Here is a 15,317-nt window from a genome sequence, read left to right on the forward strand (position 1 = left end):
GCTCTCAGGTTCTGAATCACAGAAAAGACACAGTCCCACACGGTGCCTACAGGAAAAAGAGTCCCCAGAGGGGATACTCTGACAGGAAAGGGCAGTAGTGATTCCGAGGCCAGGAAGGATTTGGGGGTCTGTAAGGGAAACAGTCCAGTTAAAATCCTAAGTTGCTGAAGTGTGTGTGGAGAAGTCTTATCTATGGAAGATGTGTAAAAGAAGGTAACCTTAAGCCTGAACAGCATACAGCAGGGGTAGGCAACCTAAGGCCCATGGGCCACAAGTGGCCCACGGGGGTCATTTAACCAGCCCATGAGCCGCCGCCGAACCCAGCTGCCTGCTCAGTGAGTCCCCGCACACTGCGCTAAACTGGAGCAGTGTGGCGCAGGGGACTCGCTTCTGCGGCACCAGAAATTGCATCTGTGCAAATTGTGGGGGCACACGCTCACATGCAATTCAGCCCACAGAAGGATCTCCACTGAAGTGAACTGACCCAGGTGAAGTAAACCTTGCTGACCCCTGGCATACAGCCTATAACCTGAAACAGTATACGTTTCAGTATACGTAAAGCAAAGCATTATGCTGTGAATAACCTCACTGTTCGTTACATTTCTGTGGAAGAAGAACAAAAACTCCTTGTTTACATCTGTTATAATAAAGTTTGTTTGCAACCTGTTTTCCTAAAAGAAAAACCCACTGTCGCTTGTGATTCATTCTCCATTGGGGGAATTCACCTGAATGAAAGGGAAACTGAGGGCTGGCGCAGTGGTGCCAGGGAGAGAGAGGGCCGTTGTGTTGTCACATCTTACTCCCAGATAAGGGCGGGGGGGCTATAGTGTTTTATCTAGGAAGCTAGGGCTCCTCTGGATGACAAGCTTTTGCACCAGGTTAATGAGGAACACTTGCTTTTTAAAATTCTCCCACATATACAGAACTCCTTGTGCATCTTTTGGATTGTATCTGTAGTGTCAAACAACTGGGGTCAAATAAGTGTTGTTTACTTTTTATAATACACGGAAGATGGATCTTCCTTGGTAGGTTGTGGACTCTCCTTCCTTGGAGGTTTCTAAGCAGAGGTTGGATGGTCATCTGTCATGGATGTTTTAGCTGAATTTCCTACATGGCAGGGGATAGCACAAGAAACATGACCCTTGGGGTCCATTCCAGCTCCATGATTCTATGTTTTTCTGCTTCAACAATATTTCATTATCTTGCTATCATTTTATGTAACTATATTTTGCATGAATTATAACAATTATAAATAAAACATGTTCTATTTAAGCAGGCTATTTTGGGGGGGCAGCCTTTTGAGAGGGGAGTCAGAACCTCAGATTTCTATTGATTTCTATTGATTTTTACTTATGGGGGGGCTATAATACCCAGCAACTGGTATTCAAAGGCATGCTACCTCCAACAGTGGAGGGAGAGCATAGCCATTGTGACTAGTGGCCCTTGATAATCTTGTTCTCCATGGCTAGTGCTACAAAATGTGTCCTGCACCATACAAGCTAGGGACGACCATCCTCTTCCCCCGCCCCCCTTTCTTCCCGAAAAAATAGAAGAAAGCCGAGCTGACCAGTCCCAGGGGTGCCAACTTGTAACATGTAAAATATACAATTTTGATGAGTTGAGGAAGGTGGGTAAAACTGAATGGTGCACACAGCATTTAAACTTGCAGCTTATTGATTGCTGAAGCAATGCTAACCCTGGATATTGCTGTGGAATTCAAATTGGACACAACCACAACAGGAACGAAATGCCACTGCATGCTTTCTGTATTATTTTCAACTGCTTACCTCCTAGTAATATCCCTTCCTGAGCAGATCTCTCACTCACAACTTCATTTGGCTGCAATTCATCATTAAGTGGCTGCACAATTCTTTTCTTCAGATCTTCATCCAAGGTAAAGATGCGATGCTGAAGTTGCATGTCTGGCTTCCAGATGGGGTCCTTTAAGGAGATGCTTTCTAATGACTTGGATAATTTCAGTAAAACAGGCAAACAGGATTTCTTGAATGGCTGGCAAGGATCACTCTAAATAACACATAGAAAAATGTGAGTAAGTTGAGAAGGGAAGATCAGTATAAGCAAACAATGGTCACTAAAATCCAGCCTTGAATATTTTGCAAACGAACCTTAACTGAAAGGGGGTAGCATTTTACCAAGGGGTGGGGGGTGCAACACACACACTCCTAAAAAACACCCTAATCCTAGTTACAATGTACAATTCAAGAGTAGGTGACCTGTGAACCAGGACACACACACACACACACACACACACACACACACACAATTCAGATTTATGTTGTGAACCACCCTAAGATTACCAATATTAAATAATAATATTAGATATTATTGTTTAATAAATAATAATAATTAATAATAAAGATAAGAAGCACTGCCTTCCTCTGACTTAGTCTGATGATATTATTATGTAGACATACTGGATGATGTTCCATGATGTTCAACAACAGTCCACATGGCTAGATTATGTAGCTAGCAAGAACAACCCTGCTAAGCGGGACAACAGGAATATCATGCAAAACATTGCGGGAAAAAAGTTAAAAGTGCTTCTTTTGAAGAAGAGCATGCTGCCTCTCCTTCATGTGAAAAGTGACATGAAATTCAGTTCAGCTTTGTGACAAAGCGTCAGTGAGATTAGTAATAACATGTAAGGGTGGATGAGAAAACTCAAAGCATGCTAAAGGAAGAAAAGAGTTTCTCTGGTTGTTATATGTTTTTGCTATTGGGTACTATTGTTTTCTTGTTTTTGTTTTAATTACTTATTTGTGTTTTTATCTTGTATTTTTATCTTATGAACCATCCTGAGATCTTTTGATGAAGAACGGTATGTAAAAAACAAACAAACAAACAAACAAACAAACAAACAAAAAGACCATTATCATTTTTGTATCAAGGTTTAAATAGAAAGGCTTGACAAATTAGATTTCTATAAAGGAATAATTCAAACTCACTTTATCCTTCCAGCAACCTTATGAGTTTACATTAAAAAAAGAAAGGAAAGGGAGTGCCCCTTCACATAACGCATCATTAGCTTATGAAATTCATTGTCACCAAATGTTATGTTTCAATATTACTTATTTTTTAATTAAATATATTCATGGAATATAGTCTATCAACAACTTAATAACCAAACTGGTAAAGAACGGAAGCTCTGTACCCTGAAGTAAAATAATGGAGGCTGCAACAAGAATTCCAAGACTGGGTCAAACTAAGATTCATCCAGTATAACATTCTGTTCTCACCAGCGGCCAGAGAAATGTCATATGCATGTGGGAAAGCCAAATACAAAGGCTCTATATGCTCTCTTGGGAGCTTCCTAGGACATCCTCATGGAGTCATCGAGCTGAAAGTGACCTGCAAGGTTATTTTCTAGTCCAACACACTGCTCAAACCAGGATCTGCAATGTAGGATGCAAATGTAGTACCAGATGTCTGACAAAGATTGGCCAGCCTCTGTTTAAATACATTTGGCAAAGGAGAGTACACCACCTCCTAAGACTTCCTCTGCCAAACAGCTCTAACCACGAAGAAGTTTCTCCAAATGTTTAGCCAAAACCCACTGCCCCTACTATGTCCACCCACTGGTCCACCTGCCACCTAACCCTAACAGTTTAAAACTTTCCTTCCAGTAGCACCTTAAAGACCAACTGAGTTAGTTCTAGGTATGAGCTTTCGTGTGCATGAAGTGTGCATGCACACGAAAGCTCATACCTAGAACTAACTCAGTTGGTCTTTAAGGTGCTACTGGAAGGAATTTTTTTATTTTGTTTTGACCATGGCAGACCAACACGGCTACCTATCTGTAACTAGTTTAAAACTTTCTTGAGTAGTCAGTCTTTTTAACAATGATTTTGTACTGTTTGTTTCATGTCTTCTTCCATACGTATTGCTGTACACCACACCAAAAATTTTGAGATGGCAGAATTTTATAAATACTTTTAATAATTTTAAAAAGTAACTAAGGTGCACCACAAGGTGTTTAATGCAAAAGCCTTTTAAGAGAACTCAGATGCAGATGCTGCAGCTTGAGAAAAAGGAGCTCAGCAGCAAACATGCAAACCGTGAGTTCAGGTGCCAGATGTTACACTGCTTTTAAAAACTGGCTGATGTATACAATATGCATAAACATCTTAAGTATCTTTTGACATCCTAGTCCAGGGGTCGGTAACCTGTGGCCCATGGGCCACAAGCAGCCCACGGGGGTCGTTTAAATGGCTCATGAGCCGCCTCCGAACCGAGCCGCCCGCTCGGCGAGTCCCTGCGTGCTGTGCTAAACCGGCACAGTGTGGAGCAGGGACTCACTTTCGCAATGCCAGAAATCGCATCTAAGCAGACGCGACCTGGCCCACAGAGTGATCTCCGTGGGAGTGAACCGGCCCAGGCGAGGTAAACCTTGCCGACCCCTGCCCCAGTCTTCAGGTAATTCCGCCTCCCAAAACAACACAACCCTATTGGTTGTGGAGAGAACTCTTTCACACTCTAAAAAGGAGCTTTAGCACCTTAAAACAAACTCACTTTGTTCATTTTCCTTGTATGCCGAAGGATCTCTTGCTGTTCACTCTTCACAGAGGCTCTCTCCCGCCAAGGTTCTTCATTTAATCTTGAAGATGCTGCTTTGTATTCAGAGCTTGCTATTTGGCTTTCATGTTTCAGTCCCACGATGTTACCTTCAACAGTCCCTGTTTGAGTAGCTACAGTTTTCACTTTAGCTTTTGATGATCCAATATCCACATTAATCTGTAGCATTGTTTTGGGATCAAGCCCTTCTTCCTCAGTCAAAGTAGATTTGGATTCAACTTGCAGCTTCAGGAATTTATTTGCTTGCCTTTGCTGCTCAAGTTCAGTTCTTAGCTGAATAATCAGTTGCTTAAGATCTTTCTCATCTTTATTCTCTAGATGGCCACTTGAGCTGTCTTGCTCGCTTGTGTTCAGATGATCTAACAGGTTATTTGCAATTTGTATTTGTTCTTCTCTAGTTTTACCGGGGGGGGGGGGGGAGAGAATAGTAACGATAAGAAAACAATATTATCTTCTATGATTTACATTATAAAATCATTAAAAAGAATTCACACATATTTCATAATCTCACTTTGTGTCAGATATATACCACCTGCAGACTACTGTAATTAAGTTGTATATAAATTGATGAAATAAGTAAAATAAATTGTTGAAAGAAAGAAATCTCGGATACGTGACTTGGAGAAATCCAGGATGAGTTACAAAGAAATACCTTCTCAAAACACTACTGCTACTCAGAAGTTGAGCAGGACTGAGAAAGAGGGTTTGGCAGTAGAAGTCTCAGGTATAAAATAATCCTAAAGTTACAGTTCTAGCGGCCAAATCAGACACGGCATTAATTGCATTAATGTGATTAATGATCACTTTTGGTTACGTAACTAGTAATAGGAAAGCCTATTCAACCTTCCTTGAGATCATGGATGGTGGAGAGGTGGAATTTAACTCTCTCTGACTCTGCCATGGTTTCAACTTCTCAGAAGCTACTATTTCAGTTTCAAGGAAAGTGCCCAATCGCACCAAAGGAGGGTTCCCTTATAATGCACACACCTGCTTTTAATAGATTTTTTATTTATTTCCAGGTCCATGATGGGGGAGAAAGCGTTGAACTCCCTGCTTCCTCCCCCCAGTCCCAAGACTGTAGAGTCTGAAAGTTTAATCCAGGGACTGCCAAACTTTTGGGGCCCATAGCCATATTCACTGTAAACCAGAGGAATAAACTACACCAAGTACACGCCACAACCTATTCCATAGGCTACAGCAGAATGCTTGTTTAAAGACTAGTGTAAATTATGGGGTAGGATCAGGGAGGGGACCCTGCAAGTACCAGGGAAGAAATCTGTAAGCGCTGCCTGTGGGTGCCATACTGGCAACCTCTGGAATCCCCACACAGTTAAGCTGTCTTCTATTTTAATACCACAAATCAGTCTGAAAACCTGTTGGAAGCATACTCCATCAGAAGCAATAGCCAACTTAGTAAATTTCCAGGCATAGCTCTTTATACTGCTAAAGGCTTATGGATGTCAGCTTGGAAAGCAATTTCACAATCCAATGGAAACTAAATAGAAGGACATTACACTCCAAAATAAATCCTGTCATTAATTTCAAGCATGTCAATAAAGAGTTGTTTTGTGCCATTTGAAATACAAGCCAGGACTGAAAACAAGAGGCATTTAGAAGGCTGGCAGTTGAAAGAAAGAATGCTGAGTGTGTCTTTAATGCCATTCGTGAGAAGGAAGTTACCCAGCACTATTGCCTTGGCACCAATCAGGCTGAGAGAATTTACAGGAAAACATTAGAACGAATGGTGTATCAGAGTCCTAAAAATGCTGGAAGGGAAATGCTCCATAGCAAATTTTTATGTAAGGTTGAGAAAGGTGGCAATGTTCTAGATTCGTATCTGAAGACCTCTCATCTGCCATTCCATATTGCTTTGGTGACTAATATTAACTTATGCTCTTCAGCTGATGAAGGATGAACAGCAATTAGTATCATTCATTTCAGAAGGAATCTGGCTGCTGAGCATTAGTGACCCCTGGCTTCAAACGAAGTAGTAGCTCTCTCTGAATTTCCCTAATCACATTCATATAATGCAGCAATCACTGCCATAAATGCAGTGTGGATCAATGAGGGTCCTATCTAGGGCTAAACCAGTACCATTTATTTGTTGTAACTATTTGTACTCTGCCTTTCAGAATATAAATAAGGCAGCTTATAAATCAAAATACATTAATGAGATCACTTTCAGCAATATTCAAATATAAATCATAAAGATTGTTTTCATCAGACAGGTGGTCACGGGAAGCAAGTTTTGAGGTCTTCTTTGCCTATACCCCTCTTTCCTGGAATCCTTCCTATTATTTGCAGGCAGCAAGAATGGGAGTGGGCATTTTGTAACTTTGGGGCAGGAGCATGATTTAACTACTCCCAGCTCTCAATTTTCAGAGCTTTGCAACTCCCAACCATTTGGACAATCTTCTTCTATTTGCCTGGAAGGAACTGTGAGGTCTTTGCTCTGTCATTTTGTATAGTTTATCTGATTCCCTGTATGTTGCCATCTTGCCATGAAGGAAAATGCATCTTGTAACTGATGTCTCTGACTGTGCTTTACATCTCCTAATTACTTAATTGCATGATGGACTAAAACGACTCTGAAGGAGGCTTGCCAATCTCCCAGGTAAATTAGAGAGCTCCGTTATCTAAATTCACTTTTAACACAATTGCTTTCCTCTCTTTTGCAATAGAACAACTGTTAAAAGTGTCGTGTCTAAGCCACCCGCTTACCTAGATCCAAGCAGTGCCACTCCATTTTCATTTAAAAGAGACATGAGCAAACCACTTTCTCGAGCTTCGCCTTTTTTCCCTGTTGTGCTTCTGCCAAAGCATTTGCCATCAGCCAGCTCACGTTCAAACTCAGGCTTATTTAGATTCAAACTCTGTATATCCGAATAATCCGAAGGAATTGCCTGCTAAAAAGAAAAATGCGCTTACTTCTTTTCTTAAAAATAATAACTAGAGACAGGTATGTCAATGTTCTATTACTTTGGGGGCTGTGATCTTTACATAATAAGACTTTATCTTCTTGGAGGGGATTAATCTACATTAGAAAAGACAGTCTCAGTAAAATTATTCCACATACCACTCATTAGTATCAACACTAATGAACACCAATTTGATATTGGTTTCTTCAGGGTGGAAGAAAAAGAAATAAAGAGCTGTCATAGGGGAACTAACAAGGTTTCCTTGAAAGTATCTCTCATGAGAAAGTGAAGGCTCCAATACTTTTTAGAAAAGCTATCCCTCAATTAAAGTAATCTTAGGTTGATTAATCCTCCATGTTTTAGTCAATGAATAAACTAATTCTGCATAAATTTGAATATGACCAAATAATAATCGATCTAGCATTTTAAAAAATACTTTGTTTTCTTATGTAATATGCAGGTCACATCTTAGAAGAGGCATCTCCCAATTTTCCCACATAGGATGGAATACTTCATTTAATTTTATATGTGACTGTAATTAAAATAGTTGTTTATTACAGTTGCTACTGATGTTGCTATGACTACCATTACCACCGCTATTATTAAATCTGTTGTGCAATTAATCCAGGAGGGGCACCTTTTAAAGTCAATCAGAACATTTTTTAAAAAATCAAATAAGTGAGAGGATTAATTCACTAAAGGAACATAGCCTTACTTTTTAGTCATTTTTCCTGGGTGGTTCTGGGAGCTTGCTCATTTCAAGTGCAATTTGTTTAGGGTATTTTTACCCTACAAATGGAGAAGGTTTTACTATCCAGCCCCTTAGATGCAGCCACGTGCATTAAGATAATTCTTAAGGCCAAATTACAATTAGCCCTCATTAAAAATAAAGCCTACATTTTATTTTATTGTTTGTTTGTTTGTTACAGAAGTAGTTACTAAAAGCCAACTCAATTTTTTTAAAAAAACATGGTAGTGTACAATAAAATTATTAAAACATAAGATTATAAAACTGTAAAACACATAGCAAAAGTGAATCTAATTCTCTAAATTCTCTAAAAACACCTGGCACCTTATTCTCTAAAAACACCTGGCAAAACATTTTTTCAGCAGATGACAAAATAACAAAATTATAGGTGCCTATCTGATTTCAATAGGAAAAGTGTTCCAAAGTACTGCTGTCACTATGCTAAAAGGCTTAGTTGATGTGCAAACTTCACTAACAAGGCAGTAGGAGGGGCTCTTCAGATGATTGCAGTGACATGGCCTGTGCAGAAGGGACAATGCCAAAAGGTCCTAGGCTATTGATGGCTTTATACACTAACAGTGTAACCCTTGAACTTGGCTTGGGAACATGCTGACATCCAGTGCAGAGCTTTCAGTGCCAGTGCAACATGCTGATTCAGAGCTGCTCTTGCCAAACCCAGATGAGGGAAAGTTATTAGACTATATACAATGCAAGCCCTACTCAGAGTATACCCACTTAAATTCATGGATATTACTAGCTCAGGTCCATTGATTCTAATGGGTCTATCCCAAATAAAATGTAGTTGGATACAACCCATTATTTATTAACAGCACTGTATGTGCTGAGCCACTTACAATAGTAAACCATTAAAATGCAATTATGAAACCATAAAAATAAGAACATATAGTGCCCTATTAAAAAAAAAAAATCCAAGATCTGAAAAGAAGAACAATTCCAGATTCTTGAGTAACAGCAACAATATTTTAACCCAATTTTAAAGGGTTATTAAAAAAAACAAAAACCAATGTCCAAAATATCTTCACCACTACAAAGTCACTTTTCTGCACTCCACAGCTGGGCTGCCACCACCAAAAGGTGGTGAGCTACCAGTCATACCTCACTAGGCAGGGGCTCCCAGAGGGTCCAATTAATTATGCAAGGCAAGAAGTATTTGTTCCTACAGGTAACCTGACACAATGCCTGCTTACGAGTCTGCCCATGTGGTCTGAAAGAGGTGGAAACGGCTTCACATGTGTTGCTACACTGCGACCTCTATGGGGATATCAGGTCACTGTTTATTTCCCCTATCGTTCAGAAATTTCCAGGTCGATCTGAATCTCAGCGGCTGAAAATCCTACTAGGAGATAAAAACCCAGAAGTAACACTGAAAGTGGCCAAATTTTCTGCGGCTGCGATCAAGCGGAGGGCATTAGCTGTAAAAAAGTAAAAGACTTGACCCCTGGACAAGCCCACTCTTTTTTTAAGTCTATACATATATTGTAGTGTGTGTGTGTGTGTGTGTGTGTGTGTGTGTGTGTGTGTGTGTGCATGTGTGTATTGCTTTTATGTATAATTTTTTTAATTGACACCATTACTCCCCTTGTAAACTACCGTTGTTTTTTGTTTTTTTTTCTGGTCTATGACCGTAATAAATTAATTTCAATTTCAATTTCAATGCCTGCTTCACCACACTTGTTGATATGATTGTTGGAGGCTGTGCTGCTCATAACTCTGACACCTCTTCCATTTAGTAAGAAAGGCTGCAGCAGAAGATCTAAGGTTCAACCCTCAGCATCTCCAAGTAGGGCTAGAAATGACTCGTGTCTGTGGACAGCTGAGCAGCTGTCAGTAGGCCAGATATGCCAGTGTTCTGATTTGGTACAAGGCAACTTCTTATAGTCCTATGACTTAAGCCCTGTGAACCATTTTGACATTTGGGCATAGCTGCCCACTTGTCAGTCACCTGATTTAACCATGATGCCAGGTGATGTGTTTTCTATTAACTGCACTCTTTGAAATCAATCAGATGACCAGTTGCACTTGCAACGCCCTGCTCCTTTGCCTGCACAGCTTCAAACCACACTGGTAAAGGAGCAGGTGTTGCACATGCCATTGGATCAGCTGATCAGGAGTGTCTGCAAACGCTGCTTTCATTTCAGCAGGGAGCCCTGTCTTTACTTTTCCCAAACCTGATGTCATACATTATGTTAACTGAAGAGCAGGTGAGTGTGGCTTGGGAAGAATCAAATTCTGGGCCTAATTAGGTCCATGGTGCAGGGGTTCCCCAACAATGACTTAAGCAAAGATGGCCAGGACAAAAGTAATGGAGTTACCAACTTATGGACACTGTGAGCAGGAGGGCAATGGGGAGGATAAGCACTAAAGTATTTCACTGCATACTGGTCACCACTGTGTAATAATCACACACCCCTTTATCAGACCCTGAAATTGGTCCCAGAGCATTCCTCCACATAATAGTTGCAGGGGTAATTCTCAGCATGCGTATTATCAGTACCAGTATATTTTTGTACATGGTCAGGGGGCAGAGGTGACGGCTCTGAGGAGGGATTATGGCATTGCTGGAAAGGAGGTCAAGCGAAAAACATGAAAATTGCAGCCTGTGATCACCAAGGCTCCTCTATTCTCGCTCTCCCTGTGGACAACTCTGGTGCCTTGGCCAAATTTTGTGGTGCTGCCTGCATGCCTCTCTTGCACAGTCCCAGACCCAGCATGAGGAAGAGAAAGAGGGATGGGCTTGAGTTCGAGGAGAAGCAGCTGGGTGGCAAGGAGTTGAATGTGGGTGAACGAGCATATGAGGATTTTTCCTTCTGAGGCAGGTTGGATGAGGGCAGTGCGAGTGGGTGGGGGTATGTGAGGGGGAGGGGATAGGTTTGTGGGGGACCCGCACTCTGGGACATGCTAGCTTCCAGCCACCTCACCAGCTTCCAACCGCCTTACCATAATTCACCTCATAATGGTCGTACCCTTTTTGGAAGTGAAAAATCAGCACACAAAAATGTGACCATTACGTGGTGAAATACAGTAATAGGAGGGAAAACAATGGAACAAAGTAACCGATTGAAGGTCTCTATTGCCAGAAGAGATCTCAGTGTAGTGCAGCTGGTATTGGAAACCTTGGACTGCCTGCAGAGCAAATAGCTTCGGGCAGCTGAAGTGAGCCAAAGCACAAACTAAGTCAACCAAATTTCTACAAGGGTAAACTTACTGAGTCACTTGAAGCTCAGACCTGTATATTCCAAAGGGAAAGGGCTATTAAAACTATTTAAATACACTAGACAAAAATCCCACCTCATTGGGTGTCTCAGTAGATTGGCCACTTTGGCTGTTTGTCTGGTCATTGAAAGCTTCTGTCAGAGTCCGACTTTCTTCTGTTCTTTCAAGGAACTACACAAATGAATGGAATGATATGAAAAATGCAGCGCTCGCAAAACAAAATCTGGTGATATGAAACGTGTACAAATAAGTCATGTCTTTTTTTGTTTTTTAAAAAATGAAATTGAAAAAAAATATATGCCTGGAATAGAGTAACATACATTAGATTAGAGGGCATCAAAAAGATCCAAAAAGATACCAATTTTAAAAAGCAATCAATTCAAATTCATGAATATTGACCTTGGCTGTCAGCAATGCAGGACTCGGATACTTCAAGCAAGGGATGAATTCTCCCAAATTTGAATTGGATAAGATCAGGCTAAGCTGAACTACACCATTCAAAAGGAGACAGTAAATTGCTCGGCATGATCTGAGTCAATTCAAAAATCAATTCAAACCCTGTTCTGGTCCTAGTCAATGATGTAACACAGTCAGATCCCAGTACATCCTTTCCCCAATTTCTCTCTTCTTTCCCTCTTATTCACTTATGAAGCTGTTTCACTGGCAGAAAGTGAGAGGGGCATCTCTCCCTGCTCCAGCATCTAGTATGCTGCTGCAAAGTGTGTCAGATGCAAATAAATCTGGGAAATTGAGTTTTCTCCAAAGGTGGTGGCCGTAGCCCTAGGGGAAATTGATTTCCCATGCCTACTTGCATCTGGAATGCTGCATAGCAGCATGTCAGACCCTGGGAGGAGGGAGGAGGCCTTCATTTCACTTACCACCCCTGTTCAGAGAAGAACAAGCAAAGCTGTGGTAGGGCAGGAGAGGAACTGGAAAATCATGGGCGGATGGGATGGGTGGCATGTAAACTGTTGAATAATTCAAGCAACACAATCCTCACCCAAAAATACAAGGCTGGACATAAGGCTAAGACCGAATGTACACCACACAACAGCTAAAGCTTCAATCTGGGGACTAACTTCCAAGCAAGCATGTGTTAGATTGGGTTGTTAGCATGCATGACATTCAAGTGCCAAGATTGGGCACATGCCAGGTCTGTTGGTTGCCTAGTGTTTCCTCCTAGTTTTATGGCAGGCAATGGGGGAGCAGTTTCAGTACTTGTCTAACAAGGCTATGAATCTATTCTCCACCAATATCTCAGAACCAGAAAGACTGGATTTATTATGGCATAAGCTTTCAAGGACTAGGGCCCATTTTGTCTAATGCATCTGATGGCTACAATAAATCAGTTGGTCTTTAAGGTGCCTGTTGACTCTTTTTTGTGCTTGCTCCAACAAACTAGCTTGGCTGCCTTTCTGTGTCTTAGTTTATGAATTAAGGCAATAGTCACAAAGCACTGCTTAAACCTAACTGAGGTTGTCTACTCATTTTCTTACTGAGGTTGAAAATTCATTTTTAAAACTTCTGCTGCAGTTATAAATAAAAAAGACATATTCCACTGTAACTTTTTAAGCTTGACCAAATTTATGTAGCCAAAAGAGATATTGGGTTCAAATATTTATGGGATTATTGATCCTTCAGCCTTCTATGGTATGGGTAGGATGGATGGGGAGCATACAAGTATCAGAACATGCTCCCATGCTCTGATCCAGCACTACATGCACAGGAAGAAACTCCCAAATGTGTGGGATTTGCATGGGGCACCACAGCATCAAATTGAGTTGACATGCATATTCCTCTCTCTGGACCCAATAGTTTGGGTTGCACAGAGAGTCATTTCATATATGCGAATGCTCTGATCATCTGCACAAGGAAAAGAAAACTGGATGCAGTCTGCCAACCTGCCCCTGCCTTCACTGTCCAATGGCCAATAGGCTGGTTTTCATCTGTTTAAAAAGGGGGTCCCCACCACCCCATGCTCCTTTGCAGCACAAGACCAAATCTACCTTTGGGCAAAATACCACCTGAGCAGAGTGCAAGGAATTTGGCTGGGAAAAGGTTCTCAGTAGATCATGGCCTACTAAATGTCAGCTTTTCAGAACACCCTCAAGCATTCAAGTTTACATGTTCTAAAGAAGGGGGCTTAGGAACTTCAGGCCCAGGAGCAACCTTCAAGGCTCCGCAGCCAGCACTCAGGACTCTCCTTTGGCCACATCTCCTTACCAACCCCGCTTCAGTGCATTTGCCCTGCTGGAATGTTTCATTGAACTATGAGCATGCTATGTGCTTGTGTGAATGAAGGGGTGTGTGTGTGGTAGTATTATCATATTTTGAAGAACAAAAAAGAGGACACATTTGCCAACTTCTACTTTTAACTATGGATCCTTATGATGTCTCTCATTTTAAATACCCCTACTATAAGTAGGCTATAGAAGCTGTGATATATTGCTAGTGGCAATGTTCTTAACTTTCATATATAGAAATAAACCAGGGCTACCAAGCAAGGTTTTGCTACAGCTCCTAAAGAAATTTTCTATTGTGTAAGTTGAATTTAAGGCATGTGGTGCCATAAGGCATGTGTGGTGGAAATGGAAAAGTCCCGAATGTGGCAAGTTGGCTGTTTATATTGTACTGTTTTAATTACAACAGCCACATAGATAGCACATTAATATCTTCCAGAAGCCAGCTCTCAAAAGTTAAATGTTAAATGTTATGGAAGTTCACATTTTCTTCAATTAGTTTTTTTTTTTTTTTTTAAATATTTTTATTAATTTCACAGAATAAAAAAGAACAGAAAAAAAATAAAATACAAAAATTTCATAAGACATATTTCTTTTACAGAATCTTTTGGACTTCCCCACATCTTCCCGAATCTGCATTATTTGTAATACCAACTTCAGCATTTTGTTATCTTATTTCATCACTTATTATATCTGTCATTTTGTCATATTACCCATTTCAATATATTTGTAACCCAATATTCATAATATGAAATCCTCAACTATTTGTTATCTTATTTCATTACTTATTGTATCTTTCTATTCATTATTGTATCTTTCAATTCATTACTTATTGTATCTTTCAATTTCATGTTGCCAAAGTCAAAGTTATTGTAACCATAATCTTATATGTTGTGGTTAAAACATCATACAATAAAAATTTTCCTTAATTTCACCTCTCTTTTCTTGTACCTTGGTTTTCATTTCACCTAATTACCATTGCTGGGGCTAGTGTTTCCTAAAAAGTGCATTATCTTAACATTCATAAAGCTTATAGTATTTTTGCAAATAATCCTTAAATTTTTTCCAGTCCTCTTCCGTTTTTTCTTCTCCCAAGTCTCGGATTCTGCCAGTCATTTCCGCCAGTTCCATATAGTCCATCAACTGCGTCTGCCATTCCTCCAGTGTGGGTAAATCTTGTGTCTTCCAACACTTTGCGATGAGAATTCTTGCTGCTGTTGTAGCATACATAAAGAAAATTCTATCCTTCTTTACCACATTCTGGTCTACAATGCCCAGAAGGAAGGCCTCCGGTTTCTTAGGCAAGGTATATCTAAATACCTTTTTTAACTCATTATAGATCATTTCCCAAAAGGCCTTCACTTTCGGACATGTCCACCAGAGATGAAAGAACGTCCCTTCCGCCTCTTTACACTTCCAACATTTATTATCAGACAGGTGATATATCTTAGCAAGCTTGACTGGGGTCATGTACCACCGGTATATCATTTTCATAATATTTTCTTTCAGGGCACTACATGCCGTGAATTTCAATCCGGTGGTCCATAACTTTTCCCAGTCCTCAAACATTATGTTATGTCCAAT

At 40.4% G+C, this 15,317-nt stretch overlaps 1 protein-coding gene across 5 annotated transcripts in view; it reads right to left on the minus strand.

Annotated features, from left to right (window-relative positions):
* Positions 1 to 15,317, minus strand: part of CDK5RAP2 (CDK5 regulatory subunit associated protein 2) — a 144,891-nt gene that overhangs the window by 45,178 nt on the left and 84,396 nt on the right. For 3 of the 5 annotated variants that reach the window (XM_081847425.1, XM_081847421.1, XM_081847423.1), the window contains exons 19-22: positions 11,569 to 11,664; positions 7,315 to 7,499; positions 4,531 to 4,987; positions 1,788 to 2,025 (exon numbers count right to left, since the gene is read on the minus strand). In XM_081847425.1, coding sequence (XP_081703551.1) covers positions 1,788 to 2,025; positions 4,531 to 4,987; positions 7,315 to 7,499; positions 11,569 to 11,664 — 976 coding nt within the window. The remainder of the gene's footprint in view (positions 1 to 1,787; positions 2,026 to 4,530; positions 4,988 to 7,314; positions 7,500 to 11,568; positions 11,665 to 15,317) is intronic. The other 2 variants (XM_081847422.1, XM_081847424.1) reach the window with 2 other exon arrangements.

Source organism: Podarcis erhardii (assembly GCF_964252035.2).
Source record: "Podarcis erhardii genome assembly, chromosome: Z".
In the NCBI taxonomy this organism is placed as follows: domain Eukaryota; kingdom Metazoa; phylum Chordata; class Lepidosauria; order Squamata; family Lacertidae; genus Podarcis; species Podarcis erhardii.